Source organism: Maylandia zebra, linkage group LG22 (genome assembly GCF_041146795.1).
Source record: "Maylandia zebra isolate NMK-2024a linkage group LG22, Mzebra_GT3a, whole genome shotgun sequence".
Classification (NCBI taxonomy): domain Eukaryota; kingdom Metazoa; phylum Chordata; class Actinopteri; order Cichliformes; family Cichlidae; genus Maylandia; species Maylandia zebra.
The window spans coordinates 17924049-17951977 of record NC_135187.1 but is presented as its reverse complement, the minus strand read 5'-3'; the positions used below and the strand labels follow the sequence as shown (position 1 = coordinate 17951977).

Here is a 27929-nt window from a genome sequence, read left to right as displayed (position 1 = left end):
CTCAACTTTTACAGTGGATAAAAGTGTTTTCACCTCAGTCCAGCTGTCTTTTCCCTGTGTCCTTATTACCAAAGAAATGCAGTTCCTCCACTGCTGCCTCCTGTTGCAGGAGAAATTCCTGTACAATGGAAATGAGTCCCCAATTCTGGGGCTTGAGACATTGTTCCTTTAAGAGAAGCCTGCGTGTCGAGTCATGCTCCTATTTATTTGTTCATCCTTAAAATCTCAGGTGTTGATTAGCTGCAAACCTTAAAGAAAAGCCCCCCTGGCAAAGGCTTAAAAGAGTGGAGGCTTAAACACTACATCAAAGGCGTAAACGGTTTCAGGGGTAGTGCCACTTCACGCTATCGCTCAAAGCTCCACCTGCCTTTCACCTCGGTGAAATTCTGCAGAATCCACTGTGCTTCGGGCAGCTTTCAAAAACTGCACTGCATTAAAACAAACAAACAAACAATAGCTGGTGAGGTCAGCAATTAGTGGTTTTGTCATGTAATTAGCAGTCTGCAGTCAGGGTAGGGATGAATCCTGTTGTGCAAGAAGCAGGAACAATGCAAAAACATTCCTGCACGAGAGCAAGAACTTTTTCACAGATTTAGATATTTTGAAGGACTTACTTCCTTTGTGGTTCTCTAAACTTTAACTCAAGGTGCTCTGAGGCCTCCCTGATACCGACAACCCTCCTCACTTGTGACTGAAAGCCTCTCTTCATGCTTTCTGAGCTGACCCAGTTAGTCAAACACTGGTTTATTTAAATACCAAACACCAACACATTACTCCATCCATGGCGCCATCGATCCAGCGCTCAACTGTATTTTTACTGTCCTGCTATGCCTGCTCCCGTTTGAGACGTGCCGCTCTGTTCTACTTTGTTTTTGCACACAGCCACAGAAGTAGACCAATAATCACTCTCTGGACTTCACATGACAGGAAAAGAAGGAGTTAAAGAGTTTATTCTGGTCTCAAAGAAGCTACTGTTCACTTTTACTGATGCAATCTAATTTTCTGTTTTTCAGAGAGGCTTCAAAAAGGTAGATTGCGCATGTGTGTGTGAATGTATGTATAGAAAAAGGTGATAAGGGTATAAAGTGGACCCACTGTTTCTTAGCCTCTGTGTAAAACCACTTAAGATGTTTCACTGTAGTTTCTTTGAGCTTTAAGCAGAAACGCTCAGGTCCGGTGGGAGTTCATGCAGAGGTGATTATGCATGGACTCATGAGCGTGACTCTGTTTGAATCATTATACATAAATACGCATGTGCGATAGCTGTTCATGCAGTAGCTGCTTTCTTTAAATGGGCGATTGAGAAATTTCTCTCTACTAATACTGCGACACATTAAACAGAAGTGAAAAAAACGCCTCTAAAACTCCTAATGTTGATTTTTGTGATTGCACATTTCAGCCACTGTATCACAAATAAACACAGGGGGGTAACACATAAAATAGGTGGCAATGATAATATATGTGAAGTTAGTCCAAAGGTTTAATCTCACTGTAAACATCTGCCAAGAGACCTCCACATGACACTTTCTCACGTGTTCCGACTCAGAAACACAGAATTTAGTTTTGCATACTTTATGTAGCATCTTTCACAGACAGCTATCACAAAGTGATTTACAGAAGACAAACATTCATGAATACAGTGGGTATAATCTGGTCAACATGTGCTGATCTGCACACTGTGAGCACACTTATCACGTCCCTACAAAGCAGCTGCTTTTTGGCAGAGTACTTTGAAACACATTGTTCCTGTGAGCAAAGCTAACCGAGGCTTTTTGTTAATTCATACGACGTGAACTGGAGTCACAGAGTGTGTGTGAGTGGGGAGGAGAGGCAGGAAAAGGAGGAGAGAGAGTGTGTGCGTGTGTGTCGCTGTGTATCTGCTATGTTCAGGCACTCTGACATTTCTGCTGCCAGGCTAAAAGTAGCACTCCTTTAGTCATAATTCAGCTCAGCACAGAGGCAGAAACGTCTGTGAAGCGCAGAGCTAACAAAACTTCACATACACTCCCTTTTTTATAACGGCAATTCTGAGTTCAGTGCCACATTGGGGTATTGTTATAGCTGTTGTAGCGAGGGCTGTGATGTCTGTTACTTCCTTCATCTGGCTTTTATCTGTGCGTTTAAGACACCACACCATGCTTTTCATTAGACTCTACAAAGCGATGACAGTGATGAGTTTCATGCTTGTAATTCTCAGCTATTTCTAAATGAATGGACACTTATTTTTAGACAGAAGCAGAATGAAAGCAGGCTTCATATCTGGAGCCAAGAAAGAAGAATTTTGCCAGTGTTTTGTCAGATTTCTTCTTCGAATCTTATTTCCTGCGTTGTGGTTAGGATTAAGGTTTAACGTTACAGGAGGAAAAAGGTCCTTCTCATGCTTTGAGAAGTGTAACTCCTACTTTCCCCCTGAATTCGCCGTTTGACCCCTTGTGGTGTCGAGGGCCGTTACAAGCCTGCAGAACAATGTCACACACTTTACGCTGAGCGCATTCAACACAACGCTGATGTGTGCATAGGAAAGATGTGAAAGATATGCAAATGGTTCACTAACTGTGATTTGACTGAGAAGGGAAATAGGACAATTGTAATAAATTTGCATTTGGCACCAATAAAAATGAAACACACACACACACACACACACACACACACACACACACAAAACAACAGAATAAGCCCATCGCTAATCCAAAGAGCTAATTAGAACAGAAAATATTAGTGATCCGTATTGTGCAACCTTCCTCTGAGTCTATGAATAAACACACTCATGCCTGCTGGCCAAGCGGCACATGAATCCGTGTGCTGTGATTGGCTGCTTTGTTGCACAGAGTCATGTGTACCTCCTGGCAGCGCTGTTCAAAGGGAACTTCACATTACCATCGGTGAGTATCAGTCAGAAGTGGGTCAGTGGAGGCATTTACATACGTCGCACACCAAATGACGAAATAACTCGGAATATCCTCCTCCGCCCCGTCCACTCGCCATCTGACAAGCTGCAGAAGAGCCTTTTTAAGCCTGCGCGGACCCTAAAGATAAATGTATTAATGTATCAAAGGGCTGGTGTTAGTGTGTGTAATCCAATCAGTTAGTGTGTAATTTAACTGCTAAGAAAAGCCAGTGTAAACACAAAACATGGGAGAGCACTTGTAAAGCTCTGATGTGAGGCGTTTGCCTCTGTGAATGAGAGTAATCGACCATTTTGCCACTGATGCAGGGATGTGCTTATCAAAACGAGGAAGGGAAACAGTTTCATTGGAATTAAAGGGACAGTTTTTGGGAAGTATGTGTTTTGTTTTCTTGCCAGGATCTAGATTTGAAGAAACACCATCGTCTGATGAGCTTATCTTAGCGTAAAGACTGTCAAAAGTACACTGTTTTTTCCCGCTGTCGGTGCAGATAATGTTGCAGAGCCACTTCTGCCTTGGCCAGCCTGCATTGCAACAGGTTTGAGAACCTGATGTTACGTAGCAGAAGTTGCATTCATGGCCAACAAAATCTGCAGGTTCTGCATCATTTAAATTTTTGCAGTAGCCGCTTCCCATAACCGCTGACATCACTGGTTCCTGCTCTGGACCCAGCCTTTTTGTGATGGAAATGATAAATGGACTTGTTCTTATAGTGCTTTTCAAACTCTATTTGAGCACTCGAAACACTTTCTTCCTGCACGCCTCAATCCGTCACATTCACACAAGCCATTTTTTTCCCGCCTAAGTGCTTTCAACCTAAAACTCACACAGTCAAGCTTTGATGGATGAATCGGAGCAGAGTGTAGAATCTTGCCCGTGGTTACGTCTGTGTTCAGACTACAGGATGTGAAGGTTGGTGTTTCCTCCCATTTAGTGGACCACCCACTCCATCTCCTGAGCTACAGGGCCTGAAAACTAGTTCAGGATTCTGCACCAGAACCATCACAGCATTTGTGGGAATGAAGCATATGTTTTTAAAAAACTAACATTTTTCTTCATGCGAAAAACAGAAAAATAGCTTTTTGCAAAATACCAAGCTGTTCCTTTAAATAGACGGGGGCACATTAAAGACAAAAAGTGTCATGAGATGCACATGAAACTATAAAGCATCAATATCTGGTATTGTGTTGTCTCAGTCCTGATACTGGAGATTACTTTTCCAACAGTTACTACCCGAGCTGACACGTTTCTCACCTTCTCATGAATGATCATCAGTAAAGTTCTGCTGTTGCTCATCACTCTTCCAGCATCCAGCTCACCTCAGGTTATGATTACACTTTGTTTTAAAATAGCAAACACCCCCACCCCACCCAAAAACAAACAAGAGATTTTCTTGTGGAGAATAATGCTTGTTAAAAACATCTGCTTGTTATACAAGAACGCCCCCACACGCTGCAGAGGGCACTGCTCCTCTCGGCTTTCTAAAAAGGGTAAAAGTTTGAAATCGATTAAAAAAAAAACTGCACAGAGCGCCTGTGATGAAGGGAAACTCGAGACACAGCTGAAGCATTCATTACACTGACCGTGATTTTTTCATTTCACTGAGACAAATCTATTTATCTTGAGGTTACTCATTTTCCATCTCTGTGTTTAGGAAAGGCTACTCAACCGTGCCGTTGACAACGCCACCTACACAGCTAGGGAGAGCCCTCTGGGGCGCCCTTCAACCATCATTTTTACCCTTTCTTTAACCCTGATCATAACCACAACTCACAAACCAACCAGTCTGACCTTGCCGCAGCGCTGGGGCAGCTGTCTCGGCCCTGCAGCCCACCTGTCAAACCCACGCCCGCTTTAAAACACTTCACATTTGACTCTTGGCAATCCTACCGTCCTCGTAGAAGACGTCCTCCGCTTCTTCGCGCATCCTCTCATCCAGGTCGTCCTCTGCAATGTCGGTCACGGCCATCACTATTCCTCCTCTTCTTTCTCTCCCTCTTGTCTTCCTTCAGCCTCAGAGAGAGAGAGCGACTGGGCTGTAAAAATTGAATCGACGCCGGCCCGGCCTCTTCGCTACAGGCGACAGTCCGATCGCCGGCAGGCTCCTCGCACAAGCAGGAGGGGACAGGGACTGAGCTGAGCTTCAGCTCTCCGCACGAGAACGAGTGCGTAAGTGCCAGGTGAAGTGTGTGTGTGTGGGTGAGAGAGAGGACTCCCAGCGACCTTCACCAAGTTTCAGCAACAGTGCTGATTTCATAACATCCTGTGCAAGGCTGAAGTGAGAGCGTGCCGGTTGGAGAGCACTTGTATGAGTAACTGTGCGCATGTGTGCGAGCGTACAGCACGGGGAGGATCAGTAGTGTGTACATGTGTTTCTTCATGTGTGTGCGTGTGTGTCCATATGCACATTATGGCTCTCCACAATGAGTCAGCTCAAGCGCCTGGTGATTTAACCAGAATAATTAGATTCTTTATTTTAAGCCAGCAAGGACATGCAAAGAGGGTGTGAAAACACACCCTGTGTGTGTGTGTGTGTGTGTGCGTGTGTGTGTGTGTGTGTGTGTTTGACATGGTGTGTGAGACATGAAGCTGGCTCTGCTTGTCATTCCTTCACAGCTCACTAGGAATCATGGGACCACACTGATCTCTCCCTCTATTTTTTTCTTTTTCTTTTTTGTGACCCGCTGTGAGGAGGCCTTGGCAGAGCCGGTAAAGTCTGTTGTCATCTGCTGTTGCTGAAAGCCTCCACAGAGCTGCTCATGCAGCAAATAAGCACACTCACCTGCTCTGAAAGAGACAGATTTAGATTCAGACAGAGTGGGAGAACCTCTCGCAGAATAGTAGTTTTTACATTTCAGTCTTTTGCTCAAGACTACACTGAGTCACACACTTGAAATCTGTGTTTAGGAAGCGCAAACAGAGATTTCTGGCCTTTACAAATATGCTTTAAAACAGCGTAAAGCCTCCGGATTCTTTCATTCTCAGTGTTAAAGTATTCAGTCAACTTTTAGTACAGTACACAATTGTTTAGTACAAGATTTCTCTTTAGAAGCAATGCTTGACTTGAGTGATGCATCTAAAAAGTGACTAATTTATCTTTGGACTGGATATTAATCCTGGTCTCTGTCATCTGTTCCATATAATCATGCATTTATAGACAGGGCGTTCGCACGTGTGAATAAAGAGATGTCGCCTCCAGCTCTTTGTCCTTTATAAATGAATATTTTTTTCATTTCACCTGAATACACGACAATCTGATAAATCTTGCTGACTGCCAAGGTTTTAAGGTCTTTCTATAAATCGCAGAGAACAGAAACAAATGTAATGGTCATTGTAAATGTCTCCGGTGGAACAAGAATTAGAGTCTACAGTGATACTAGCACCTCTCCAAGTCTGTGGTACTTATTGACCATACAGCTGTGCGTTCACCTCCACTCATCACAGGTATGAATGTAGTGGTAATTTTGGGCTTTTAATGTTTTCCTTGAGCTGTTGTTTTTCCAGGATAAGATGAATAAACAGCATACGTCTTCAATGGACTTTAAAAAAATAATTGGGTGGAAAAGTTTCAAGTTTCAAAGTTTAATTGGTTAGAAACATGTTTCCCTGCAGGACAAAAAAAAATCTAAATATGAACTAAAGAAACAAAATAAATTATAATACAAAAAACAATTAAAAACAAATAGTAAAAACAGCAGATGAGAAATACAGTAGAAATATAAGATAAATGCTTATGGTGACCATCAACAAACTTCCGGTATAAGCAGAAGAAATCACTAAAAGCCCCAAACCCCAAAATGAGCATCTGACCTCAACTGGACATCCTCAGTCTTTATCTGCAGGTATCAGCATGTAATACCTTTAAATCCAGTAATTAAGAATGCAAGAAACAAATCATTTAAAGAGATTAACAAAGTAAAGCCCAAAAACTGTTTAAAACTGTAAGAAATCTTGTCAGGTAGTCTAATGTTTAGCAGCTTGACCTAAATAGAAATAAAGGGGGTTAAACAGCACAGACTGGCACTGAACTCATGTGTTGTGCTGTTTTAGAGAAAAACAAAAGCATGTAGAACGGCTTGGATATATTTTTGGAGTCCTGTCATGTTGTGTTGCATAATGACAAACTCTCTAGCGCACTTTATACGTCTGAAGTAGTTTTCCAGCTTTTTAAAAAGCTTTGGTCCATCCCCAGGAGGCCCTTTAACAGCCTCTTTCAAGCATTTCATGTCCACTCCTAAATTACTGTTAACATGCAGCGCTTTGTGTCTTTTTGACCTTTAATTTATTCTTAGATGGAAACGGTTTGTTTTTTTAATAGCAGGCAGACAGAACTTTCTTCCTCTTTCTCACTCTGTGCCTACATCTGCCAGAAAGCAGTTTCTCTGACTCACCCCATTTAGACAAACCAATTTCAAACCAAAATAGAAAGTAGGCCTAAAGTCAGTTCATTATCACTTTTCCTTCAGACTTCCTCTCCCCAGCCGCTGGCTCCCTTCAAGGCCCAAGCTTGAGGGAATAAACTCATTTTCACTGGGGCAAGTCCAGACAATCCGGACACATCGCAAAAGGACGCGCAAAGAATGTGAGACCAAAGAGTTGTTTTAAGAACGTCTTTGGGTTGAGAGAAAGGCTCGCTTTATGAGAGTATTTCCTGTTTGTGTGAGGTCGATAAGAGGAACAGAGTGTGTCGTGTTTGTTAGAGATGTGTTCAAATCTTATCTGCCAATCTGAAGCAACACAGAATCTGTGAAGATGGCTAAAACTGGCCGCTGCAACTCAAAACCCAAAGATGAAGTCATTCAAAAAAGAGAAACAAAGAAATCTGGCCCCAAATTCTGATTTTAACCAATTCAATTACATTAAATTTTGCATGTAATTGTATTAAGTAAATACAATGTAAATTAAATGTCAAATGAATTTTACTTAGTATACATTCAGTTCATACCAAACATGTTTTCCTTTACAATTAATTATTTGAATAAATAAGCCTTTGATTTGATATATTTTAGTTGTATTTTACTCAGAATTATTGCTTTATATTTATTGAGGGTCCACGTTTCCATGCAGAGCAGTCAGCTGCTTCCATAGGAATTAAGACGTAAGGAAGCATCCAGGTTGAGCACCAGTAAATATCAGCACCTCTTTAAAAGTGGATGTTTTCATAGTTTGTAGGTCTGCAACATTCAGGTGCCACAGTCTTCCCTGCAAATTCACCCAAGGTCAGAGTGTGCAATGCTCAGAGAAACGGTAAACAAATAAAATGAAGAGTAAGAATTTTAAGTAACTGTATGTTGATGAAAACTGTGCATGAGAGCAATCTGAAAGGCTTCTTCTGAATGCTGTCTTGTAATCACGCAGCCCTGCAAAGATCTTTCTCTTTGATTAACGCGACAAGAACCACACTGCAAGTTAAACTCGAGTGTCGGACTAAGTGACGGATCATAATTAATGCTCGCCAACCAGACTGCTGCTTCACGGCTAACAGCAGTGACATTTTGACTCGCTGCTCTGTGTCGCAGGGAGCTAGAGTCACTGGTCAGGCAGGCAAGTAAACAGAAAACACAGTGACACATGCAAAGCAAAGCCCACTGTCTTATGCAGACTCATCCCACTCCCATCTGTGCACTCCTATAACGAGCTGGTTCTGCTGTTGACTGTGTCATCATTATGTGCAAAACATTGTTGTTGTTGTTTTTCCCTTAAACCGAGGCTCACTTTATTCAATGCAAAAATGGTACATGCAGATGTCGGAAAATATAGGAGCTTCTCTTCTCTCTCTTTCTGTAACCGTGAACTGTTGCCGGCCTGCAGCGCCAGAAAATGGGGTCAGCGTTTGCCCTGCTGCATTTCAATGGCCGGCTATTTGTTCTGACCACCAGAGAAAAAGCCCCTGCTTCAGGAAATGCAAATACACAACACCACGCATACGCACAAATTACTCTTACACACATATGATACAACTGAACACACACACACAATACCACCAAAACAAAACACAAACAGACAAGTGAACACAAAAACACGCATACACAGTTGTAACTGTCGCACAATCAGACCGGCTCTGTACAATGGTGCCGTTTGAATGGGGTCAAACAATGGAGCTCTTTGGCATCTGAATCGAGCCAGATGATGAGTATCCCAGGAGGCTGAATAGGCGGCTTCAGCCTCCTACACAGCCGCTCTGCTGGCCCTGAAAATATGCATCAGTATGTTGCCTGTTACCACGGCTTAAAATATCAGTTATTAGCATGAAAGCAGCAGCTCTTTAGCATCCATGCTAATTCTGTGGCGCTTGACAACTGAGCTCTTGCATTAAAGACAGACTGCACCAATAACGTTTATGGACTGGTGGGGAGACTCCAACAGAGCACATCACTGAGTGTGTGTTTCTATATTGTTATTGTCCCTGAGCTAGCATTAAAAGCTGTGACTGGTCTCTGTGGCCACAAGTTTAAAAGGCCACTGAGAGGCTTGCACTGACAGATTTAATGGATGCACCCCATTTTTTTGTCTTTTTATACCAGTTTCAGTCATTTAAACGCTTCTCTGGCAAAGATGATAACATTAATGTTTTAAATTAAAAACAAGAAAAAAAGAAAGTGTCCACTTATACATTCACTGCACTAATTCCTACCCCTTACACATATATACTCACAAAAATAGTCAGTGTTGTTATTGAAATTTTTTCCTTTATATTGCAGACCTTTAGTTAGCATTTAGGTCAGTTTTACTTTCCTTCTGGAGATTCTGGTATTTTGTTCAGCCTGGTTAGGACCATTGATGCATACACCACCAGAGATGGGTAATCCGATTACTTTTTTCAAGTAACGAGTAAAGTTAAGGGATTACTATTGCAAAAATGGTAATAAGATTACTGTTACTTTCCCGTAGGAACGCTGCGATACCGCGTTACTAAAACCATGATTTTTTTGCGAGAATGTCTCATGACAGTGAGTAAACGAGTGCAATGTTTGTGACAACAGCTGTGTGCAGATCAACAATGGCTAATATAGAGTGCGGGAGAGAGTATGAGCGTGCAGCGTTTAAAGCGTGGAAGTACTGACCTTACTTTGAGTTTGATTCAGTAAAAAGTGACAAAAACATTAGCGTCCGTTGTGCGTGGGAAGAAAACTTCTTTTTACAGCGAAAAAAACCCCTAAACTTCCAAGCAAGCACCGAGTGCGCTACCATGTAATGGGAAACTCACAGAGAAACTCGCGGATTCTTCCACTGACCACCGCAGCACACCTGCACCAAGGTAAACCTCCGCCTACCCTAAAAATAGAGCAAAAGGACCGCTAGTCTTTGACTTTATTTATTTTCTGCTGTGTTTTACTTGCATCTATTTGAAAGAGTGTAAACACACACACAAAAAAAAATTTTTATGTGCTGGAATGTGCAGAAAATAGGTTTAAATATTAAACAAATTTCTTCCAGTCAGCGAATGTTGCATATAATTAAATTTTTGCTTGATGGATAAAGTTAAAAGATTAAAACTAATAAAACAAGTTTTAAAAAGAGACTTTTCCATTTGATTACATTTTGTATGATGGATTATGCAGAAAAAGTAGAATTGGGCTGAAAGATCTATCAATTTATCACCTATTCAGGTTGTAAATTGTGTTTAGAAAAAGTAACTAAGTAACTAAGTAATTAATTACTTTTGAAAATAAGTAATCAGTAAAGTAATGGGCAGCTGTGGCTACAATGTAGCTTGCCATTGCCAGTGTGTGAATGTGCGTGTGAATGGGTGAATGACTGAATGTAGTGTAAAGCGCTTTGGGGTCCTTAGGGACTGAGTAAAGCGCTATACAAATGCAGGCCATTTTACTTTTTTGGGGAAGTAATCAGTAATTAGTTACTGATTACTTTTTTCAAGTAACTTGACCAACACTGCACACCACATACGCAAACAACTTTTTCTGTAGCGAGAAGCTTAACGTGTTTGTTTTGCTGTTCAAGAAAGCTGTTACTGGTCTGTTACTGTTACTCACATTCCACACGGCTGCATACAAGTCGAATGAATCCAGTAATAGTTAAATACAAGAATGACTGTGTCTCTGAAGCAGTTTTGGCTAGCTTCTAGCTGTTGCTCTGAGGGAAACTGACGAGCCTGTTGCTGGTTATGTAATGAAGGAAATGCAATGAGTTAAAGCCTGGACATGTAACCAACATGCCAGCTAAATAAAAAGTTACTTCTGTGAGTTACTTTTCTCACTAGAGAAAAGGCCTTTGCACACCAGATGTGTTAAATCTGAGTGAAAATTTAATGAGTCAAAAATATTTTTCACTCTCACGTACGACCATAAACAGATCTGACCAATCAGATCACTGTATTTGGCAATGTGACAGCTTGTTGCTCAAAATGTGCACAGGTATTGAATATACAGTGACATACAAATAGTAAAATGATACTATTTTACCTCAGACACACAGTTAGATGCTGACTCAGGTCAATCGCCTCCCTGAAATGATTTATTTTCCTCCTCCTCAGATGTGGTCCCAACTCTGCCAACGAGAGCTCAAACTGCCTCACTGACGTCCTGAAATATGTACGATAGCAGTCGTGATCCAGCTTCATCTCCTGGATCAAACCATGAAATTCTCCCTGCTGCTTTCTGCTAGTGAGAATTAGATGAACCCAGAATCTCAGTTTCTTCTTTTTCCTGTTTCAGGGACATCAGGACCAGCTCATCGTTACTTGATGTCGACTCAATCTATTCCGTTGTGCATTTTTGAGGACAGATATTTTGCAAAATAGCAATGCTTGTTACACAACAAGTTCCCTTCTGACGATTTTTTCCCAACACACTTGATGTGGCCGTGAGTTGTGCTGTAATTGCTGTAATTTAGCAAATTATTGCTATTATTAGTGTAAAAATTACTTTCTAAAAGAAATGTTAAGCAGCTCTAATTGGGATAAATAAATTATAGAAAGCTCTTCTTTTAGACTATATTTTAAAGGGAACAAACATGCTGCTAATAAAACATCTTGCAGGCTTTTCTCGTGAAAGATTTCCAAACTGTGATCTGGTGTCAGTGCATAACAACTGCTGATATAACACTAACTGAGAAGCTCTTCAAAAATGCAATAACGACTTAAAGCAATAAACAAACAAGCAGTAATACTAAGAATGTGAATAAAGAGGAAGATACGCCCAACCCACAGTAAGCTGACACTAAACAAACTGCCATACACAAAGTGCATTTTGCAGTAAAGTTTGTGCTGCTCCAGGACTGATCATTTTAACGAGGAGACTTATGGGAAAACTTTCCTCCAAAAAGTTCTTGATGTCAGCCTGACTTCCTCTGCTGCACCCTGACAGATGGGTATTCATCTGAGGTGGTGGGAATGAGGTGAAGGCAAAAAATATCACATCATTTTTGGAGGATGGTGGAAAAGTGTCCTCAGGCCAACTCACGTTTGATCATTCCCACAGACTAATGTGAGCATGAGCCAGACAGGATGAGGAGCGGAGGAGAAAAAGAAGACACAAGGGGGGGGGAAGGAGACCTCTCTCATTCCTTCTCCTTTTCTCTTTAGCCAGGCCTCGGCCTTTTCTCTCTCTCTATAAGAAAGATGAAAAAATGGGATGACTGTGAATGGGTGGCTGGTTACCCGGGTAACAATAACGAGGGCACTGCGTGGCAAATCCAATTTGCCATGGCACTTTCTGACTCATTGGAGGTGCACGTGTGTGAGTTAGTCTGTGTCTTGCACATTATGGCTTCATGTGACTAAGGGAAGACGGCCATGATGTACCAAACCGCCGCCAAGCCTGCACATATTCACGCATGCAGACGTACACAGGCCAAAACATCTGCTCCAGCTTCCTGAAACATCTTTAAAACCCACAAGGATGCAAACTATAGAGAAAATCTATATGTTATAGCATAGGGTAGTGGCATAGTGTTGTAATCATCTGAGAGATCCAAGGAGGAGAACTCGTATTTTGGATCTAAGAGTGGATATAATGACTCGTGCATAAAACACAATGTAAACAGTGCAGACTGCTGAGTTACATCCTTCATGAATCAGCCTGCAAACAGGAGAACATGTGAGTGAATGAACTTCTAAAACAACAAATGAGTTTTGAAATCCTGCAAGTATCATCCGCTCTCACATTATTCAAGAGAAACCACATAAACCGACTTCCACTGGGACAAACCTGCAGCCTGTGATTGCGTCAGTGCGCTGCGTGGTTTAGTGTGCAGGAAAGCTCGGTGAGATGGCAGAAAACATCCGAGGCTGGTAATGAAAACACACAGAAGTAACTTTGCAAGAGAACAACTAGTAGATACCTACTGTAAGCATATCGATATCTTTTCATCGTAATGTAGTTGTATGTCTTGACTCTGCGATGCATTGTGCCAGAGGATAATCCAAAGCGATGCCTTTTTAACAGTGTGAAGCCTGCTACTCCTTTTGTGCTGTCACCACTTTCTATTTTTGTGCTCTCTCTCCCTGTCTCTCCCTGCCGCTATTGTATTTTGTCATTCTTTCCGCTTCACAATTGGATCCTCTTCTCTTTCTCATTCACTCTTTGCCTTTCTGTGCCTGTCAGAGTGCAAAGAGGGCATCAGACAATGGCCGCAATACAGCCGCTGCACGCCGGCTGTGCCGGCTGGCACCGCAGAGATGGCGGTACTCATGCTGTGGCCTGCTGCTCCCGGGTACACCTGGAGGGAAGAGATAACAGGCGGCTGAAGCGCTCAGTCAAAAGAATCAGCAGACCTCGACCCTGTCTGTGCATTTGGTCTCTGTGACCCTGAGTGCTTAATTTACGCGGATGTCCTTGGTGCACGTTCATGCTGCTGATCTATGTGGGGTTTTCTAGGGTGTACAGAGAGTGGTCTGAAAAAGAGAACATATTCAGGAAGCGGCAGTTCTCTAGGTGCAAATGCTCACACAGACTCACCAAAATTGGATAACAGAAGACCTTGTCTGATGAGTCTCAGTTTTTCCTGTGACATAGGGTCAAAATTTGGGTGTAAACAACATGAAAGCACGGATCCATCCTGCCTTGCTTCAACAGCTCAGGCTGCTGGTGGTGTAATGGAGTGGGGGATATTTTCTTGGCACATTTTGGGCCCCTCAGCACCAACTGACCACTGCTTAAACACTATAGTGTATCCTAGTATTGTTGCTGACCAGGTCCATCCCTTTATTACCACAATGTTCCCATCTTCTAGCCGGACAATGTCTGTCACAAGCTCAGATCATCTCAAACTGGTTTCCTGAACATCACAATGAGTTCACTGTGCTGAAATGGCTTCCACAGTCTCCAGATCTCAATCCAACACAGCACAATTGGGATGAGGTGGAACAGGAGATTCGCATCATGGATGTGCAGCCAAGAAACCTGCAGCAACTGCGTGATGTCATCATGTCAACAAGGACCAAAATCTCTGAGGAATGTTTCCAACCTCATGTTGAATCTGTGCCATGAAGAATTAAGGTAATTCTGGGGGGGAAAAGGTGGCCAACATACTACTAACAAGGTGTACCTAATAAAGTGACCATTTGGTGTAGCCTGCCAGTATGTCACAAATCTTCTGGGATTGTCTAACAGACCGTCAGGCAACACCTCTGTGACTGTATTACAGTCAGACAGATCAATTCAGTGGTAAAAGGGAGTCTAACCCAATCCCTTTTAAAGTGATCAGTGAAACAGTGCAGCATGATATCATGTAGCCAGCACATGTATACATAGCCCCGCCTTTTTATTTTACGTGTTACAGTCATCAGTCCACTCAGTGTGTTAGCACATTTCTGACACTCGATATGCCCGAGCTTCAAACAGATCATTAAACATTTTCCTGTTGGGGAGATTCAGAAGCTAAATGAAAAAAGTTACCACAGGGCGGGGTAACAGGGTGGCAACAGTTCTGAAAACCACAATTTCCTCTCCCACGCCTCCCAGTACATCACTGTGTCCTCTAGTTTACATTTCAGCCATCACCTGCTGACTACAAAAAGGAGAAGTCAACTTTCAAAATCGAAAAGTGGAGAAAACAGAAGACACTGACAAACGAAATGGGTCGTGCTACCCACGGTAATAAGATCCACTTTTTGAGGCCTTTGGTTGTGTTAGTCCTGTGGTTAAAAGGTACAAATGCAGTAAATATAAAACATTTTAAAAGTCAGTGGTGAAAAACCCCCGAAACAGATTTATAGATTAAACAAGTTGAAAATATGGTAACACAATTTCTGAGAACTAGGGTGGGGACGTGGAAGGAAGGTTGGGCAATAGTGTGTAAAATAACATTAGCTCCCTGTTGCAGCTGCATTTCTCAGAGTACAGAATGAACACAAACCACAGCACTAATAAAAAGTGTCACAATTAGGAAGTGGGCTCAGGGTGTATACCAAATCAGAGGATGACAGAAGCGGTCACAGTTTTACACTTGTAGCCTTTCTGCCCTGATGGTCAGGGGAACGGGGGCAGAGCTGGAAACTGTGATGACAGCACATCATCACGCGTGAAAGCCTTTTAAAAACAGACTAAAAATCTCTGCATGTGTGTGTGAGCATATGTGTATGAAAGCATGCTTTCCCAGAGTCTAGCTTTGCATCAGGTCACTCCAGAATGATGACATCTGCCTTGACTTCACATCTGTCCTTCTCCCTGAAGTATGATCGTGGACTAATAACAGCAACCGCGCATGGCCTACTTACAAAACAATATGATCCTGGCACTGTTTTTTTACCTGTTAAATATAAAGACATTTCACATATTTCCTGCAATTCTTCTCATGTGTTATTAATGGATCAAACTTAGCCAAGGAAACTAATTACACAGTGAAGGTAAAATGATTTGTTAATAATGCTGGTTGTCATTTGACATTGATCCAGACACCAGAATGATACCTGCCACTGAACACTTTTAAGAAAAAATTCTACAAAACCATTTTTTCCCCATAAATTTGGAAAATAGTACTGCAGTCACAGAACGAGGAAGCTGTAACTTGCCTGCACTGCACTGGAAAGCCATTTTCAAACACATCAGCCCCAGTATACCAACTTTATTTATACAGCGCCAAATCACAACAGCAGTCGCCTCAAGGTGCTTTACATTGTAAGTTAGACCCTACAATAATACGTACAGAGAAAAACCCAGCAATATGACCCCCTATGAGCAAGCACTCGGGGATGCCGCGCCCAGCAGTCTGACTGCAGTTAGGCCAGATGGACTTCAGTGGATAAACCTGACTTTTTACTGGGTAAGATTGGCTTATCTAATAAAGCTGATGAGTGGCTAGCTCCTGGAGATAGCAGCTGGAAGTCCAGTAAGAATACACATGTATTAATACCTTGTGCATCCAGATCACCTTCTATTTTATGTGTTGGTGTGTTTGTTGACATTAGTGTTTAGTGGACTCCATTTCTAAACTAAAAGCACCCTTATTGGGGTATTGCCATCATGCTAACATGTCCACCAAATACACATTTATCCCTTGAGACAAATGATTGCATCACATCCAATATTGCAGAATGGCAGGCAATGTGCATATGACATCACCCAAGAAAGCTCAGGATCTCATGTTAACATCTTGCTGTCTGATGCCATGGATCAGCTTCAAAGGTCTTGTGACGCTGATGCATCAGTACATGAGAGCAGCCTTAGAAGTAAATGAGACTTACACAGGATTATGAGGGTGGTTGTAATGTTATGACTGATGTACTCTGATCAAAGCCCTATATATAGCAGATATACAATGGTATCATGTGATTGTAATCTTCAGGTGTTCACCGTAGGCACTGTAAAGGAGCGGAAGAGAGGCGCTTGAATTTAGGAGTTAGCTTAAAAGTCACATTATTCAGATTCCAGATGATCTAAAGTCATCACACATGGGCTAGTCCATAGGTTAGGGTTGTAAATATATATGGTATCATTATTAATACACAATTCTTCACACACTGGCTACAAAAAACGCTGAATGCGGCAACAACACTCCCAAAGCTAATCTGAGCACAGCTTGATCAAAATATAAGTAAACAAAACTAATCTGAACAAACTGTGTTCTTGGCACTGAAGCACTGAGATCACAGCTAGGCTGGGACTCCAAAAGTATAACCCAGCCTTGTTATTCACAGTAAGTACATTTAACCCTGCAAAGCCTGAACTATTTCAAACTGAAGTGGTTGTTTGACCTTCTGACATATAAAAAAAAGAAAAGGAAATTAAATATCAGTTTGCACATATGAGTTTTAATTTGCAATAACTTTAGGTTTTTCACATTTTTTGTATTTGTTTTTTTTTTAAGGAAAAGAAAGAAGGAGACTCTCTCACAGCAATACAGAGTCACACCGATGCCTCCTTTCCGGTTCATCAGCATTTGAATGTTGCTTCTCATTATTGAAGCCAGCATGCGTTTAAGTAACGCTGGCATCTCGGTCTCTTGCAAGCAAGAACACACACACAATGATGTTAGTCTGGCATCCTTCTGAGGGGAATGGACACTCAATAGCACCACATCCTGACCACCATGAAACCCGGCAGTTCCACCGAGAAGCACAAAGAAGAAACTGTCAGCGCCGTCCAAGCCCGGTGACGTGGGAACCGTGAGCTCACGAGGATGCCAGCTCTTCCTGTTTTTGGCCTTGAGATGCTTCAGCTGGCTCAAAGTTTGACTACTCAGACCGATGCTTTTCTGTGAGAACCTCTCATTCATGTCTCAGTGAAAAGGCAGAAATAATAATATGGTAGGAGGCGGTTTGCTGTGTGTGGTGTGTTTACTCATTGATCAACTCTGAAAAGAAGAAGTTCTTTAATGCAGCAAGTGACTCCTACAAGGTTATTTGCCGCACCTGAATATCAAAATCGAAGCATGTGTGGAAAGATACGACAACATCTCTTTATTGTAACGGAACATTCATGATATTACATTTTTGAACCATAAAGTCGCTTCATTGTCTATTTTTTCCAAACATGATGCCTTGTGAGTCATCAGAAACAAAAAGAGTCCAACAAGCAGAGGGCGAGGTCAGTGTGAACTTTTCTCTCACTTCTTCTGAATGACAACAAGAACAATAAATAATAACAGCAGCAGCAGCAACAACAGGATATTTGATCGATTTGCTCTTTCCATTATAGAGTGAGGTCAGAGTGCAACGCCCTGGAGAACTGGCTGATATTACTCACTCAGCAGTGAGTGTTTGCTGAGCTTCACCCTGAGCTGTGGCTGTACTCAATACTTTTACAGGTTGGTGTATTTATACCAAGGGGCAACTTCTGGAGGACGCAAAGTTAAAGCCATCTGCAGTTCTTTGAATGGCCACTTGGGGATGAGTTGATCCAGAATCAAGGCTTCTCGTGTCTCGTGTGACTTCATGTCGCGCATGTTGTTTGCAATAGTTGTTTGCCTATTTTGTACCTGATATAAAATATATATTCATGTATTCCCTGACTGGTTGGCAGTCAAGGAGGTTTTTTGGCTGTTGCTGGATAAAATCGATGAAACTGGTCTCTAGGCCTTTGCAACTGGGGGCTTATTCTTCTTGATGATACATTGTCGCCATGACTGTCATACATTCAATGCAGCATTTTGACAATTCAGTGGTTTAATCAGTTACTAAGTAACTGATTCTCACAAAATTGTTTAATCAGTTACTAAGTAACTGATTAAAGAAATACTAGAATTTCACTCAGTAGAACTGAAGCACAACCTTCTTGGATGGTCTGAATCAAACAACAAGCCACGATAATAGTCAGAGAATATCCAACAGCACAAACAGTGAACAGATGTCAGCTCAGTGACACTACGTAGTTAGAGATAAGGCCTAGCAAGCATAGATGAGCTCCAGCAGCCTTTGTCAGGACACCTTTCAGTCAATGTGGGCTTGCTCTCATCTCCAGCCTCCAGCTGGATGAATTATTCTTACTACAATGTGTCTCTAATCTCTATCTGTGTGTTTGTTTCTTTGTCTGCAAACTCTTCCCAGACAATCATGAATAGAAGGAACAAGTTTGGCACAAAGGTACATCTTAGGCCCATGGAGGTTATGATGTCATCATTTTGCCTAGCAATCACCATTAGCCAAACAAAAACTGGTGTCCAGTACTGCCTGAAAGTAGCAGTTCAGCCTATGAACTCATAAGCAACAATTTTGTGAGATAACACAGCAAACAAGCTCAGGGTTGTTTTCCTGTAGACAGTCAGTTAAGGTGCCCCCTGCTGGCTAATACAAAGAATACAAGTCTCACTTTTTCTACCCGGAATCTATGTCCATCCTTTAAGTACAGTTTATGCATTTTACTGTTTTTTTTTTTTAAGATTTATAGATGACAAAAACTTGCATGTTAACAGTAGCCTCATTGCATGTCTAAGCTTACAGGCGTCATTATCAAGAACTCAAAATACTGAATTATATTGCATAGGACACAATCTTCATGTGAGCGCCTGTGTTGCCTGTACATTTTCTTCTTTAGGAAACACATTTTACTTTGTTCTCTGTCCCTCACTCTCTCTTTCTTTCTAAAACTCTTTCTCTCTGTGTTCACGAGCAGCCCACGCAGCAGCCCAGCTTGTTGACTTTATTGTGTGAAATTACAGAGAGAGGGCCAACATGACTCCATTTACACGCTCCCTGGTAACCTGTAGAAATAATTATTTTCCTGCAAAGATAGCGCAGAGTGCAGAGAAATGTATGGATGAGAGGGAAAGAAAGAAGAAAGAGGGGAAAAAACAAGCGTGACAGGAGGAGAAAAAGAGGAAAACTGGGATAAAATATGAGCAAGCAGTGAAAGAGAGAGAATCACGTCTAGCTACAGCTGGAAAAATGAGCCGAGGCAATATGTAATCCCCTCTGATGTAGTTTGCATCACACCGCCTTCCTGCATCAGTAGCAGCAGAGTTACAGTGGTGAGGAGGCGCGTTGCTATGGAGTGGGAAGATTTTTAGAGAGTGAGCACCATTATGTATCTGATTGGAGAGAAGAGAGCGGGGAGTGGTGAGGAGTGGGGGTTGAATATCTGGAGGGAGGAAGGGGGAAAACTGGAAGAGAGGGAAGGAGGTCGCAGGGCATGAGGACGGTGAAAGGAGGGAGGATGGGAGGAAAGGAAGCAATAAAGTAAATGCAAGCAGGGCACAGGTGAGGGGCAGAGAGGGGCAAAATGGGGAGGTGGCAACAACAGAATGAAGGAGGAAAGTGCACGAATGAGTCAGGTCACGGAATAACACAATCTGCTTAAGTGGTTTATTTTAATCATCTTCATCATGACTTCAGGCCCATTTAGAGGAAAACAAATTACAGCCTGACAGATAAACTGGCCACAGTGGGTGTGCATGTGCGTGTGTGTCATCATCAGAGGAAAGTAATTTTTCCAGCTTCTGCAATACTCATAAAATCAAACAGCTGATGCGTTGTTGACCTCAGCGCAGTGGCAGAAAAGGGGAACAATGCATTTTAACCTTGACAATAGAAACACACTGCTGAATGGAGAAGAGGTGCAGCCTTTTTGTTGCTTCACTTCCTTCTAAGCTCAAGATAGGAACATACAGCATGGGCCTACTGTATGTTTGTGGTGAGCTAAAGGGAAGCATGCGTATTTTCTAACTGTGGAGGCCCCCTACTGCTCAGTACTAGAAACAGTTCAGTGAAAGGGAAAAAAACAAAACAAAAAAATAAACTGGTTCTTGTATAACACTTTTCTACTATATCTGAGGACAAAAGGCGCTTCATACAGCGTTTACACAAGGGTTTCTGACTGCGCTCTGTCTGACACTGATGGCTGCATCGGTTCGGTGTCTTGCCCAAGGACACTTTGACAGACAGAAGCAGGCAGGGATCAAACCACCAACCTTCCAATCAGTAAATGACCTGCTCTACCTCCTGAGCTACAGCCACCCCCAATGTTCTGCTTCCTTTATGAGCAAGAGGTTTATTTATTTAATCACACTGACAAGTGATAAGTTATCTTTTTGTGTTAGAAAGACGGAGAAGTCCAGATGGGATTATTGTGCATTATATGGAATCGAGCTTTAAAGATAGATTTATATGAAGCGCCTTGAGGCGACTTTTGTTGTGATTTGGCGCTATATAAATAAAATTGAATTGAACTGAATTGAATTGAAATTGAAGAAGTAACCTGTGCATGTATAAATCACCAGTCCATAGATTTCTTACTCCTGACTAGGTCTGATTCACTGTCATCCCACAAGTGTTCATAAGTACTTAAAGCCACCAGTGAACAGCGACATTAGTACCCACTACTCTGTCTCCAGTGAACAACTACCCCTCAAAAACAAAGGAAGTGGTACCAGAACATTTTGTGTAAAAGAAATGTGTAAACAATCGCCATCTACAATTACATGCAATCAACTACCATCAATTCCGAGGTGTGGGAGACTAAAAAAACAACAACTTCTAATGTGACAGAGTGAAAAGCTGCATTATCATGATCTGCATATTCATTATAACTGTGGTTCAGCTGCACGAACATAACAAAAAGGCTTCATGAACAATAACCTCTTGTTGTGAGACAGCAGTTCTTAACCACCAGGGAGAACATTATTTCTTCCAGCTGCCTGTTGAAGTCGACATTTGCGTTTCGACTATCAGTACGAACATTATGACCTGTTAGCTGTAGCTTTTTTTTTTTTAAACTTCCCTTTTCCCTCTGTTGCTATTTTAATTTCTGAGCCACAGTCAAAAGGCCGATGAAAGTCGTATATTTTTATCAATACTTTGAAGTAATTCTGTTCTGCTTTACGGAGCTATTTCAAGGCTCATAGGCGTAAAAATGCCATCATGCATTCGAGGCCGCTGCTCTAGATCTTCTCGTTAACAAATTCTGAGCTAATCAGTGCAAAATCCACTCAGCCTTCTCGTAAGAAATAATCTTTAAAGTGCAGGTTTAAAGGGGATGCTGGCAGGCAGTCACATTAAAAGAGAAATTTAAAAAACAAAAAAGACATGAATGAGTTTTCAATACATTATTTTGCTGAGGTTTCTTTGCATTAGGTCGCTTCATGCAATGCAGGTTGTTTTTAAAGTATATGTTACAACTGCAAAGCTGATTAAGAGCAAAATATAAGGAATGCAAGCTCCAAGTATCTTAACAGTATACATAATCACAAACCACCCCGCCTTATAACTAAAAGTTTAATTCAGATTAAAAATCTCTTTCATGAGTCGCTGAATCCTGGGAGCAGGAGACAATCTCAAACACGACTATCAATGGGTTATAAGCAATAAAATATCAGAGACAAAACAGTTTCAAGCCATGTTTGGTGCCACTTTAAGAGCAATCGCTGTTCTTTACAACTAACTTAAACTCAAAGTGTCTGAGAATTTCAGCTCCATCTGTAGATTATTCCAAGAAACAGAGGCAGTATATTTAGAAAGTGATCTGACTGTCGTTGTTCTGATCAAGTGCTTCCTTAGATGCGGGAGGAAAAAAAAGATAAAACTAATTTAAGTCCCACTTGAAAAGAAGATTTTTAGTGTGTGGTTTCAAAGCAAATTCTGACCCATAATTACAGCTCAATACTTGAGATACATTTCAGTTTCAGCTCCTTCAGCAGTTAGAAAGGCGAGACGTTACCTGTTTGACATCTGAAAATACCGAATGTCATTTAACTCGACTAATGTGTTCTCAGTAAGTTAAACGGGAGTGAATACCTGCAGGAATCGGTGCTCTGTCTAACCTGAATGTAGTAATGATCATTTTTAAGGCTGACTTTGACTTCTATACATGTTTATCTCAAACAGTAACACCTAAATGTAATCACGTGTTTGCTTTAGTTTCAAACTCCACAAATGTGGCGATGCTTCCTCAACTCCAAGCTCCACGGTGAGACCTTGATGGAAACCTTTGTTGATTTTGTTCATATTTATAAGTCTGACTTTGGTTTTTCATTTCAGGAAAAGGCTGAAAGGGCAGAGTCGAGTTCGGCAGCTTATTTTGAGCAAATCTTTAATAATAATAATCCACTGCAGCAGTTCAGTGTTTTTCATTTTTTAACTTTTCAATTTCCCCTCTGACACGCAGAGCTGAATGTTGCTGATCTAGGGTCGCTGGTTCCATCAAGTGTTTGTTCTTATGCTGTTTGCTGTCTCTTTGGTCTCCCTTTGCTTCCCCCACCTCACCCAGACCGCTGCCTGCCTGAGCACTCCTTGTTAAGATGGAGCTATAGAATATTTTCCTGATAAAACGAATCCTAAGAAGACTGATAAAACCTGTTATAAGAAGTCAACTGTGAAAATATGATTGGTTTTGGTGGCTTTATGAAACACAAATGTACAAATGCCATACAACATGAACTCTCAATGATCATCTCAAAGTCTTTTCCATCACAACCACTGATTCAAGCTAAGGCTTCAGACTGCTCTTAATACTCCAATACGCCATGTGATGTCAGCACGTGATATGCATAATATGCACACAGAGGCCCCACCCACCTGCTGTTCAAACTGCCTGCAGGGGTTGGCCCCACCACAAAGAAGGAACTGATGGGCTGCATAAATACTTATTGACTAGCTAGGACCACATCCTCATTGAGGTTTGAGTTCATTTCTAGTAGATAATGGCAGTAAGCATCAATTGAGGCTGTGGTTTGGGCCTCAGAGGGTGCTGGTGGTGGCTTCCAGGCTGAACAGATCCCCATGTACTAATGAGAGATGAATTCATTGAAACAGGCAAGGACAGTGAGGGCACAAAAAGACAGTATGTGGGGTCATATATAGTCAAGAGAATTGGAAGAGGAGGGTATAAAGAGTGATCCCGCTCATGAAATTCAAATAAATTACTTATTTAGTACAGTCCAAGAATCAAATTAATGTAGCTGGAAGTGAGCATGATTAGCCAGTTTAGGTGCAATCGCCATCTCTGGGCATGCACTCCATTTCAGTGGTATGTATGCATGTCACACTATACACACCCATTGCACAACAAGCAACTTTTTCTACAAAGGCACAGAAAAGTCTGCAGACGTTCAGCTTTGCAAACAACATGCAAACCGAATAAAACGCCATCAAATCTGCTCAGCCTGGCCACAAGGGTGTCGCATTGCATCCTTTTCATTCCTACAATCTGATCTTACACAATCGACACAGATGTTGTTTCAATTAAACATTCACCATCAGGCCTGATCAAACAGACTAGAGCGTTGGCAGACAGCCGTCGCTCACTGTGTCAGACAAGCTTTCCTTCTGATGAGATTTTTAGAGGGAAAGTGAATCGTAGCCATCTGTCATCAAATGCATCAACTATCAGCAAAGAATAACAAGTGTAATGATGTTGTTTGGCCCTTTAAGATAAGACCAACACAAACCAGGAGCGATCTCAGCCTGCAGCCAAGTGAAGATGCTTTTAATATGAATGAATCTTCATACACTTCAGTGCATGTTCTCTCACCCTGGTTGCATTTTCAGCACATGATGCTTAACATTAATCTTATTTGACACCTGCAGTCTGCTTGTTGTTGTTGCGGCAGAGAGCTGCTGCAACCATGGTGTGAAAATTTAAAATATACATCATTTGCTGATGCTGTGGTGCTGACTTTTAGTTGACTAAAACTTCTCTTAACCTTTTTTTCCCACCTCAATGACAGATTAGAAAATGAGCGCGGGGCACGCCAGAAGAGGTTTGAGAACCGCTCACTGAGTCACATGACTAATTTAAAAACACAAAACTTTGCAGCATGTAGACATGTTTAAAATCATCAAGCATGACTAGGCGCACAAGACACATGTGTCTGCAGTCCACCTCATGATGCTCTGAACAGCAGCAGCTCTGTGACAGTCACAACAACTTACACTTGACAACTCATGATGACATCACTGGGAGCTTCTCGGGTTCACAGCAGCACTTAGACAATTACAAAGCAGGTCCAGAAAGCAGATGTTTGTAAAAAAGAAGAAGAAGAAGAAGAAACAAAGGAACAAAAGACATGGATACAAAGACAACATAAACAATGGAAATCAAGACTAAAACTGATTCCCTGATTGGCCCAAACACACGTTGCACTTACGATTGAAGTGCCTGCGGCAGCCATGAGGCCTCCAAGCTCGGTTACGCATCCAGTTCAGACGTCGAGGCAGTTCCATGATGCCAAACTGGTGCCAGTGTGTAACAGCCACTCATCCATCAAACAGCAGCACCCTGGTTCCTCTGCCCATTCCCAGGTGAGATGCTCCCTCCAGACCATCAGGTGTTCAGAGTACTACCTTAGCAGCCTTGAGCTTTTAATACCAAGAATTCACTTCAGCTGCTGCCTGATCTCCACTCAGCGGGAGAGAGAGTAGTTTCTGTAGCCGTCATGGTGCTCGGCTACATTTCCCCTCCACTGCTTTATCTTTTATGCATGAGTCAGTGGAACCCAATTCCCGTGGTTCTGGGGAGGAACACTCAGGCCTCTTCCCCCCAGCCAGGAGCACCTATCGACGGGCAGCATCTGAAGCACAGAGCGCACACCCCGTTGAAATGTGATGCCTCTGCACTGAGCCTCTAGGGAGGCGATGTGGTTTGGATGGACAGGAGGTGGGGCTTGAGCAGCCACCTGAGGAGACTGGAAGGTAGACAGAGCAGAAAAGATGCCAAGAAACAGTTTCCAGTCCGTAGAAAGATTCAAAAACAAGTGCGAAAGACCAACAATTCTGCTTTTCCTCATTGCTGTTAGTGCTTTTCTAATAAAAACAGGTTCTAGGTCTGAATGACAGTTTAGCTGTGGGCAAAAGGTGACACCAATAAAATTTTAAAATATAATTTATTTAATAAAATTACTGAGATCAGAAGGAAACTTCTTGAGCTACAAACAGTTAAGGAATAAAACAGTAGCATCCCATTTGTGAACACAGAAACAAACTAAATCCAAGGTCAAGGCCAGTTATGCCACAAATCAGCTGCACTCCACATGCTGACAACTTCAACAGGGAACAGCAGTTGTCCTCTCAGACCCTCCACCCTGTACGTAGTTGGCCTGCAATCAGCCCAGCCTCAACAAGCTAAGTCTGTCTTCAAACTGCAGCATATGACACATAACAATTAAACCCACCCGCTCACAGCAAAAAGCACTCTCGATCCAAGCCTGTTTCCCAAAGCAGATATGGAGGTGAGTTATTATGTAGGGAGTCTACCGTGTTACAGCTGATGTACACATGGGCAAAGTGTCACCGTGAGCCAAATACTCAGGCTTCAGGCTGCTCTCAATGCTTCTCTGCGATTTCAGCGGGAGAGGATATCCTTATATTCCTTTAAGTCCCGCCCACCTAAAGGTTCAAGCCTGCTGTTTGCAACAGCAAGCCAATCAGATGTTTGTTATACATTTATATTATATCAATGATGCTTCCACAGATGAGCTGCACTAAACCCACAGTTAAATTTAAAAAAAGGAGAATAGCCTGAGCTACTAAAATAATGATAATCAATGATGGTGTTATTTTACAGATATTTATTTTTAAATATTTGATTATATAGTATTTAGGTTGGAATCTACTATATAAAACATATACTATATGTAATACTACTTCTTTCAAATTAAATCTTTCTCAGATTTTCTGCTGAAAATTAACTGCCTAAACTTTATCAAAAGCTGATCAGCAAAACACAATCTAACACAAGAACTTCTGGTTTAAAGCTACATGACTCTCAAGAGCCTTCTGAGCTAGCAAAAGGAAATGACAGGACTTTAATTTTGTGGTTAGTTGGTTTCCTTATTTCAGATGGGGTGGGACAACCCCTCAATGATGGTAAATACCCACGCCTTTTTTCAGACTGGTTTACGTGTTGGCTCACGTGACCAACAGTGGGTCAACGACCATTAGCACCACGTTCAAGGGTGCTAATGGTCCCCTGCCATGTAGACCTCTACACCATTTGATTATAGAACAGAAGCAAGGATTAGAGACGAAATACCTTTGCAAACTTAATCCAGTTGCCTCTTGTTTTTTCAAACTCTCTGGCGACCATGACCTGGAGAGCTGTGAACCGACGCAAATATTTAAATCCCAAATCAATCATCTTGTGTTTAAAGCTTATTTGCTTCCCTTTCCAGACCAGACCATTAACAATTTCACTAGTGAATAACCCCAGGATACTCAGTCCAATGTGATATAAGGAAATGCCTGCAAAGGACCAGTTAAAATACCATTAAAAAAATGTGGATTTTCATACTGATCAGTTGGGAAACTTTTAAAACCTTGATTTTATCAAAGCTGCTCATTTACCCATAGGGTAAAGCTACAGATGTAGGGGGTTATGAGAGGATGACCTCAAGTGGCAGTGAGTGCTAGGAGACTTTGTGTGTTCAGGTCAAACAAAGCAAACGATAAGAACAGCCAGTCACTGAAGTCTGTACCTAACTTTATTCAGATAAAACACACAGCTCACTTTCTGCCTCGGAGTGAGCAAACACATTTCCAGCCCACTGGAGAAGCTCGTCTGGCAAAATAAATCAGAACAGTGGGAAAAAAAGCAGGTTCTTAAGACACATTCAGCACAAAAGCTTTCAAACACCCAGAAAACACACATTTGGTACCCAATGAAACAACAAATATGTTATAACATTCTTATTTTGCATTTTCTGAGAATAATAGGTTCATTGTATTACAGTATACTGAAATATACATATACAGCTGTTTTTGTGTTTAAACGGCCCACTAGTTTGTTTTAACCGATGACTACTGATCCCCGAAAAGCAAATTAGCACGTGAAGCAACAAACCGTGTGCTCCCGTTAGCTCCTAATCATGTCCAGAGGCTAAGCAGATTTTTTATTTTTATTTTTTTAAATCTAAAGACTGAAAAACAAGAGAGGAGGAAAACAAAACAAAACAAAACAAAAAAAACCCGGAGGAACATGAAGAATAAAAACAAAACATTCATTGGTGTTTTGGGGCAGCTTGTAAATTTGGGCAGCACGGTGGCACGGTGGTTAGCACTGTTGCCGCACAGCAAGAAGGTCCTGAGTTCAATTCCAACATCAGGCCAGGGTCTTTCTGTGTGGAGTTTGCATGTTCTCCCCGTGTCTGCGTGGGTTCCCTCCGGGTACTCCGGCTTCCTCCCACCGTCCAAAGACA

At 41.8% G+C, this 27929-nt stretch overlaps 1 protein-coding gene across 2 annotated transcripts in view; it reads right to left on the bottom strand.

Moving 5' to 3' along the window:
• ripor2 (RHO family interacting cell polarization regulator 2) overlaps positions 1-13296 on the bottom strand; it is a 74930-nt gene extending 61634 nt beyond the window's left edge. Inside the window, exon 1 of one of the 2 annotated variants that reach the window (XM_076878957.1) lies at positions 13213-13296. In XM_076878957.1, coding sequence (XP_076735072.1) covers positions 13213-13273 — 61 coding nt within the window. In that variant the 5' untranslated portion in view covers positions 13274-13296. Of the gene's footprint in view, positions 1-4796; positions 5187-13212 lie in introns of those variants that run through there. The other variant, XM_076878956.1, reaches the window with a different exon arrangement.
• Positions 13297-27929: the final 14633 nt, after the last annotated feature.